Here is an 8,756-nt window from a genome sequence, read left to right as displayed (position 1 = left end):
TAGTGACAAAGATACATGCTTAATTACTTTTTATTATTTAAATTTTAATAATAACATTTATGACGAAAATCCATGCTTAATGACTTTTTTATATATATTTAAATTCTAATAATAACTTGATTTTCAAAAAATAAAAAATAAATAAATAAATAATAACATTTATGATTCACTCAATGCTTATGAAATCTACATTCATTTGTGTTCAAACAATGCTTTGAGATTATAAGGTCCTGTAACATTGGGAGTTCCACTCCACATTAGCTCTGCGAATTGCTGGTTGGCTTTTTCTGAGGGATGAACAGTGTCAAAGAACACATATTCACTAGCATTCTCACATAATTCGTACTCTTTAACTGATCTCTTTCCTCCACAACTATTAATTCCTTTGTACGGTCCAATTCCACAACATGCAATATACCCTTCCTTAAAACCTTCATCACAACATATTTACAACCAAAATGTTGGTATCAGTTTATGATAGAAATAACAATAATTAAGTAAATTCTACACTATGAAAATGATCATGACATTGACATACCATATTTCAAAGGATTATTTATTCTTTCACTAAGAATAGTGTAGGTATCGGCTATTGAATATCTAAATCCATTGAGCTCGTTCTCTAGATTATGGAGAACTTCGGTAAGTGCTTTATTATGCAGTTTTGCTAGGGCTGTCAGTTCATGCTTGCATTCATTTGTCTTTCCTGAATTTAGTGCTCTTCCCAATGGAAGACAACCCAATGGCGCCAAGTTTAGAAACCCAAATTTTCTTCCTCCTTCCTTATATATTTCCTAGCAAATCAATATGTAGTTACGGGTATAAGCAACAGTCCGAAAAAGAAGGTAAGGAGATCGAGTTGGGAATATACAATAAGTATGTAGAATGAATTTGTGATGAATACATTGTTAATTTTTATTACCTTGATCACAAATGTCAAATTGCCGATCACCATGTCTACATATTCTTTTTGAGAATAGGATTGAAAGATGCTGGAATTCCTCGTGAAAGGGACTACATAATCATTAGCTCCAATGTTAATTAAGTATACAGCTCTGGACAATAATGTCTTAGCTTCTGCATCATCAAGTTTTTCGCTCAACAGCCTCTCGAAGTTCTTGAAATAACTTAATTGAGTTTTTAGGTCGATCACCTATAAATAAAGAAAAATGCATTAAAATATTTGCTTCATGGAAGCGCACACATGCAATAAATACACTATCTTTTTAAGGAAAAGGTATACCCTATTATGGGTATATGTATCTTCTCATGACTCACAACAGATAAGTCTCATTCATCAGATCAACCCATTTGTTTTGAGAGAGAAGATATATATACATACCTGAAAACAATATATATTTTTCCCATTTTAAGACAATAAAAAATGCTAAAAATATTACAAATTCTACTAAATAATTATTTATAATTTGATGTGAATAAGTATGATTAGTGCATTTCTACTAGATAATATCATGATTGCAATCCTATAAATGTGTGTGAAGTTTATATTACCTTAACATATATATATATATATATAACGCCTACTTAATATTAAAGATTACATACCATTCCTTGGCGAGTTTCAACAAGAGCACCGGCTCCAGCGGATGCGAAGTTTGCCCCATCAGTATATTGATGGTAACCAGGATGTAGATATGGTGTAATGAATGACAACTTTGCAAACTCAGCTGAAATAAAACAAACAATTAATACATATAATAAAAAAATAAAAAACTGAGATTTTATAGAATACAAGACAGTACATATGTAGCAAATATATTACCAATAAAATCTGGAATTATACGGCCATCGGAATATCTCCCAGAAGAGTACTTGAAAAAGTTCTTCCCATATGGCTCATAATTTGCTTGGTAATCAGTTGTGGTGTTGATATAATTATTATTTCCAGCATCAAATAATGAATCTCCAAAGATGAATAAGGCAACATGTTCTTCTGGCAGGCAAAGGTGACCAAGGCTGTGGGTTGAGATGAAAAGGGTTGTAAACAAAACCAAGAAACACAAGTAGAACCTTAAGCCCATCATGTTCAATCTTTACAACTTTTTTTTTCAACTTCTATTTATTAGTTGCAATTTTCTTTTATAGGCTGCTTGATTTGTGCTTTACAAGAGGAAAAAGGAAGTTCTGCAGTTGATCTTTCATAGAAGGTTGATTGGTTCATTGTCTTCATATTGACTACGTTCATGATTTGTGTACTCTGACCTTGTGCAGTTACCTTGGACTTTATATATGCGACAAAGAGTATTCTTTGAAAAATCCAAGTTCAAAGTCATAATGCTCTAGTTTCAAATGATATAACTCAACCATCTTTTTCTCTCAATTTCAGATTGCGTTAACAAAGATTAACCCGTACGCCGGTCCATTAATCATTATCAAGAGTTTTGTTACACACACCCAACTACTAAGAAAATTCAAAGATATTTATGCTGTGGGTCCGGCCCACTTTAGCGGCAAGAGAGCCCCATGATGAACAAGTCCTTTTAGAAATAGGGGCACACGAACCATCTCATTCCACCAACAAGTCTCCATAGTTGGTCACCCACATCTATTGGACTCTCAATTATGCTTAATTTTTTTTTTTTTTTTTTTGCCTCTTTTAATATAATCAGCCATTACGTTCCCCTCCTTGTAAAACAAAAAACAAATTCTAAGTCAAAGTCACCACTACCACAATAACAAAGCCTTAGTCTCAAAATTATAAGGTCAACTATAGATCCTCAACATATTAATTAGGGCTGGCTACAACAAATAACCATAAAAGCTCAATATATATATAGGAATTGCTCAATATTACTTCACAACCTATGGAAAAAAATCCAATATATTTGAAGAAAAGGAAAAAATGATGTGGACCAAAACTATGTATAACAACAAGAAATCAAAATAGCAACAACAACAACAATAATAATAATAATACAGAGCAATAAAACCTCTAACATATCCCTCAGTTCCTTCTTTGAGTGGACAACAGCTTTGGGAAAAATTCTTACACTTTGAGAACCTTCTCAAGAGGGGTATTTTATTTTGAGTTGTTACTGTATGTGCCGAAATAGTGGGGACACAATTAAAGAGTAAAAAAATTAAAAACCTCAACTTACAAGGCACAATTCTAAGATGTAATATATATGCAAGAAACAATCAGCAATCAACACAATATTTCCCATCAAAAGTAGAAAGAAAAGTGATATACACTGGTAATAAAGGTGAAAATCAAAGAAAAATCTGTACCACCTCTATATATATACAAGAAAAAATTGCATCAACATAAAAGACTTTTCTCCTTAAGACCCCTCAAATTGATCGGTTTCAACCTTTGCCATACTGTTTTCCACAACCTTATCAAATATGAGTTTATTAAGACAATCATCATTGACGTTTCAATGAGATATTGGGTAAAGTACCATCACACATTCAATGCCAGACATGAGACTCCTGATATGAACTGTTGGGGTACAAAATACCATGTAAATAAAATATTAACGTTTGACATATAACGACATTTTAAAAACGCCGTTATAGACCTCTTTTTTTTTTCTTTTCTTTTTTTTTTTTTAATTTATTTATGGACTGTTATAGACCTTTTAGTATAAAAAAAAAAAATAAAATAAAAAATAAAATAAAATAAAATTTAATTACAAAATTTGTTGTAACCTAAATTTATAACCTTACTCAATATATTTTCATTAAAAGTGAAATTTGACAGATCCACGATCGGATTACATCTTTTTCTTATATCTTCCATACTTACGAAATTTTTAAAAAATTAAAGATCAATAGCTAAGCTATTAATAAATTGTTTAAATTACAAGTTTTTGTAATTTAAAATTATGCATAAAATATAAGCTTATAAATCATATAGTAAATAATATCTGATTGACGCAAAATTTGACATGTGTATTAAGAGTATACAAAACATGCTATTCAACTATTAAATTTTCAAATTATGTAGTAATATTTATTTTATTGAGTAAGGTTGTAGTCTAATAGTACAAACAATTTTGTAATTAAATTTTGTCCCAAAAAAAAACACATTCGCACAACAGCAAAAATAACCAAGCCAAAATTTAAAAGTAACAACAGCAAAACCCAATCCAAAATCCAAACTTTAAGCATAACCACAGCAAAATAACACATTAGCTTTATTTTTTAAAAAAAATATGAAATTGAAACTATAAAACACAAAAAATAAATAAATAAATAAACTTAGCTAGTGAAAGGGAGAAATACCTTGAGGTGAGGCAACGGATGGAGGACGGGCTTCATCGGCAGCGGCACACTGAGGTGTCTCGACGGCGGCACGTTGAAGAGGATTGGCAATGCCACAGTGAGGAGGATTGGCTAGTGAGAGAGAGAGAGAGAGAGAGTGAGAGAAGAACTTATCGAGGCTGCAGAACACTAAGGCGGCTGGAGGCCGATTAGCTCAACGGCGGCACATTGAGATGGTAGGGGGCAACATGTTGAAGATGGAGAGAGAGAGAGAGAGAGACGGGTTAGAGAGAGTGATATGATCAAACGACTTAGAGAGAGATCTGATTTGGGTTTAAAATTTTAACCCTAATTTTTTTTTTTTTTTTTTAATTTAAGGGCCCTATTGCGGCTCTTTCAAGTGCCGTAATAGGTAGTGTCACTTTTTATTTATTTAATCAGGAATGACCTATTGCAGCACTTTCTAAGTGCCATAATAGGTGAGGTCTATAATCGCGATTGTTAAAAAAACAACTTTAGGTTGGCTACGGTCAGGTTTTTTAAATGTGGGTATAGTCATATAGGTCTTATTTTTTTAAAAATAAAAAATTATTCAGTTGGACCTACAACTACGCTTTTTGAACGCAACAGTTGACCCTATCCAAAAAAATGTGGTTAAAAATACATAGAAATGCGTTTATAGACTTAACTTATAACTGCGTTTTAAAAACGCAACTATAGGTTAGTAGTTTAAGCTTTGTTTTTTGAAAATGCAGCTAAAAAATGTGGCTATAGCTCGCGTATTTAGTAGTGTATGTTGTTTTGGTCATGAGCCTGAAAAAGAAGACAGGAGAGAGAGAGAGAGAAAAAAAAATTGTTGCCACCTTCGAAATAAATAATTAGTGTATGTAAGAGTAAAAAAAATAAGAAGATATTTTATAATCGTGAGACATACACAAGAGGACTTATTATTGTATTTGGTGAATCTCAAGTTAGGCATAAACTTGAGAATTATTGTAATTTATTTAATAATAGTGAATTTATTCAAAGTTTGTCTTGTGGTTTTTCTCTTCAATGAGAAATGGTTTTTTCAACTAAATATTTGTGTTATTATGTGTGATTATTATTTTGAATTGATAATATTGGTGATAATATTATTTAAGACCCAACAGTTTACCATTGGACCTTTACATTTCACAATGATATTCTTTGAAATGTCCAACTCCAGTTGCCTTTAGTTTTGAACACATGCTAATAATATGCATCTTTTTGTGGTCATGATACTCTGGTATCTAATGAGAAAATTAAGGGTAAAATATTATTTTAATCCATAAACTTTCATCAAAGTTCGTTTTTTGTCCCCAAACATTCAAATGTTTGATTTTAGTCCCTAAACTTTCTAAAATGTTATATTGTTCATCCTTTTGTTTAAATCTATTAGTTTTTGTCTTATATGGCCTAATGAAGTGCTGGTATGGTATCTAACTTGGATTGAATCATTTTACTTCCTAAAAGAAAAATAGACATATGACTCACAGTGATTTGTGCACATGAAAATTATTTTTTAAATAGACAAAATTACCCCTCACTCCCTCTGTTGACGCACACTTGATAGAAATTACATAGTTGATTAATTAGTAAAACTCTTGTAAGTATTGAGAGTATGATCATACATTTGAAATATTGAATATATTTATTAATTCGGTATGAAAATACAATTCTTATTTAGATTTTAATTATAACATAACCTATTTCACTTTTTTTTTTTTAAACAAATCTACATTTCTTAGTTTTCAAACAATGCTGCAAGATTGTAAGGTCCAGTGATATTAGGAGTTCCACTCCACATTAGCTCAGCGATTTGTTGGTTGGCCCTTTCGGTGGCATGAATACTGTCAAAGAACACATATTCACTAACATTCTCACATAATTCGTATTCTTTGACAGATCTCTTCCCCCCACAACTAAAAGTTCCTCTATATGGACCAGTTCCACAACATGCAATCTTGCTTTCCTTGAAACCTTCACAATAAAATAAAAACAGAGACACTTTTAGTTTGTGATCGAACTAAAATACATTATGCACTATGAAAATGATTGGCATACCATATTTTGAAGGGTTATCTTTGGTTTCACTTAGAGAAGTGTATTTATCGGTTATTGAATATTTGAATCGATCGAGTTTATTTTCTAGCTCCTGCAAGGATTTAGAAAGTGCTTCATTGTGCAATTTCGCTAGTGCTGAAAGTCCCTCAATGCATGCACCTGTGTTATTTGTATTTAGTGCTCTTGTAATTGGCGAACAGCCCAACGGTGCCAAGTTTGGCATCGCAACTTTCCTTCCACCTTTCTTATATATTCCCTAGCACATCAAAATATGGCTATTTAGTATTACAAATTTTTGCGAATGTTAAAAAAAAAAAAAAAAAAAAAAAAGAATTAAATAGATTGACCATATATTTTGAATATTGAATGTTATTACTTTTATCACACTTGTTAAGTTGCCGATCACTATATCTACGTATTCTTCCGGAGAGTAGGTTTGAAGAGCACTGGAATTTGAGGTAAAAAGGGCAAAATAATCATTGCTGCCAATACTAATTAAGTAAACTGCTCTCGCCAATAATTTCTTGGCTTCTTCATCTCCTAGATTTTTCCTCAACTGATTCGCCAATTTCTCAAAATAATGTAGTTGAGATTTTAGGTCTATCACCTGCCCCAAAAATTAAAGGAAAAGAAGATTAGGAAAATATGGTCTACTCAGGCATTTGAAATTTGGGTAATATATTATTGCAAGCACACTATTTTAACATGAATCATTGCTAGAGGTGCAGTCTCTATCCAATTTACAAGAGCATTGGAAAGGAGCCAACATGTGACAATTTTAAGACACATTTCATGTCAGTGTCATCCAATGTTTTGAACTTTATTTTAGAGAGCGTTCCGGATTTGCTATTGGAATAGAAGATTTCAATTCCATTTTGTATTGGTGTACCACTCCGGAATTACGCACCAAATACATATATTTCATAATAAATATAAATAATACTATAAATAAATAAATTTTATATAGTGTATTTTTAAAAATTCCTAATAAAATGAATCAGATTAGCCACTTCTTATTTAGGCTCTGACCCCACTTCTTCTTCTTCTTCTTCTTCTTGATTTCACTCCGACTCTTTCTTGCTAAATTTTCTCGATCATTTTTTTTTTTTTCACATCCATTTTTCATATGCCAGTCCAGAGATAAGTGGGTAGAACTTAAAGATTTCTAGAAGGAAGCCAAAAACCTCTAGTTCGCTACCATATGATTTGCATATCTCACCCTTAATCAATCAGATAATTTAGTTAAAGCTCTATTGGCAATGCAAATTTCAAGCCTATCTATCATTTATATATTTATTTATTTATTTTATTCAGCATGATATGATCAATTACACTGAAAATTTAATTAAGCTGCCTAATTTCTTCTTAAAAAATTTATAAAAAAAAAGCTGCCTACTTAATACTATTAGTCATTGAACAAAAGGAGAACTCCTTGTCCTATCAATAAGGATTGGAGAGTGAAATTTCAATGTCAGTATTGTACATGTGTGTATATATATACACACACTTAATGTAAAAGATACATACCAGTCCTTTGTTAGTTTCGACAAGAGCCCCAGCTCCGCCAGAAGCAAAGTTTGACCCGTCAGTATATTGATGATAACCGGGATATAGAAGTGGCGTAATGAATGGCAACTTTGCAAACTCAGCTGTAATAAAATTTCAACAATCAATGTACTAACAAGTCAAATTCTTAAAAAATAATAATAATAATAATAAAAGAAGAAGAAGAAGAAGAAAGAAAGAAAGTCAGATTAATTGCATTTTACCAATAAAATCTGGGATTAGACGTCCATTAGAAAATCTTCCAGTGGGGTAGTTGAAGAAGGTCTCCCCATATGGTCCATAATTTGCTAGGTTATCAGTGGTGGTGTTGATATAGTCATTGTTTCCAGCATCGAATATTGAATCCCCAAAGATGAATAGGGCAACATGTTGTTTTGGCAGGCATATATGGCCATGACTATGGGTTGGGGTAAGAAAGACTACAAACAAAACCAAAAAACAGATATGGAACCTAAAACTCACCATGTTATAAACCTCGTTCACTTTTTCTGATAACTCATTACTTAGTTGCACTTGTCATTTATAGAGAACTTTGCATTGTTACAATATTACTTAGTTAAAAAAGAAAAAAATGCAGAATGCTTTGTTTATCATAAGGAAGAGATGACGCTTCCTTATTTCATGGTAGTTGTCGGTGACAAATTTTTTTTTATATGCTAGAATAGATGTGAGACAATTATTAGTAGTAGACTTGTAGTAGTCGTCTTTATCATATACATTAAACATTCAACAACTTTTAAAATTTTATTTTGTGAAGGTTTCTTTCATACTATTCTTTAGCGTTTACTTTGAGGTGCTCACATTTGCAATTTCCACTTTTAATATAACTAGTGAAAGGGTGAGTTTGGTTCAGCTTTTTGAAAAAGTGCATAATGAAA

At 31.7% G+C, this 8,756-nt stretch overlaps 2 protein-coding genes across 3 annotated transcripts; both read right to left on the bottom strand.

Annotated features, from left to right (window-relative positions):
* Positions 1 to 3,547, bottom strand: LOC126724792 (GDSL esterase/lipase 1-like). The gene is made up of 5 exons (XM_050429183.1): positions 1,784 to 3,547; positions 1,567 to 1,688; positions 923 to 1,153; positions 539 to 794; positions 1 to 431 (listed from the first exon to the last, which is right to left on the bottom strand). The coding sequence occupies exons 1-5, from the start codon at positions 2,043 to 2,045 to the stop codon at positions 193 to 195; spliced, it is 1,110 nt and encodes a 369-aa protein (XP_050285140.1). The 5' UTR covers positions 2,046 to 3,547; the 3' UTR covers positions 1 to 192.
* A 2,329-nt stretch (positions 3,548 to 5,876) lies between these two features.
* Positions 5,877 to 8,426, bottom strand: LOC126724795 (GDSL esterase/lipase 1-like). 2 transcript variants are annotated; one of them, XM_050429185.1, is made up of 5 exons: positions 8,082 to 8,419; positions 7,840 to 7,961; positions 6,689 to 6,919; positions 6,313 to 6,568; positions 5,877 to 6,228 (listed from the first exon to the last, which is right to left on the bottom strand). In XM_050429185.1, the coding sequence occupies exons 1-5, from the start codon at positions 8,341 to 8,343 to the stop codon at positions 5,993 to 5,995; spliced, it is 1,107 nt and encodes a 368-aa protein (XP_050285142.1). In that variant the 5' UTR covers positions 8,344 to 8,419; the 3' UTR covers positions 5,877 to 5,992. The 2 variants fall into 2 exon arrangements, with proteins under 2 accessions (XP_050285142.1, XP_050285143.1); XM_050429186.1 differs by lacking the exon at positions 6,689 to 6,919 and having other exon boundaries at positions 8,082 to 8,426.
* Positions 8,427 to 8,756: the final 330 nt, after the last annotated feature.

This window comes from Quercus robur, chromosome 5 (genome assembly GCF_932294415.1).
Source record: "Quercus robur chromosome 5, dhQueRobu3.1, whole genome shotgun sequence".
Lineage (NCBI taxonomy): Eukaryota > Viridiplantae > Streptophyta > Magnoliopsida > Fagales > Fagaceae > Quercus > Quercus robur.
The sequence above is the reverse complement of the archived record's forward strand: the minus strand, read 5'-3'. Positions and strand labels throughout refer to the sequence as shown.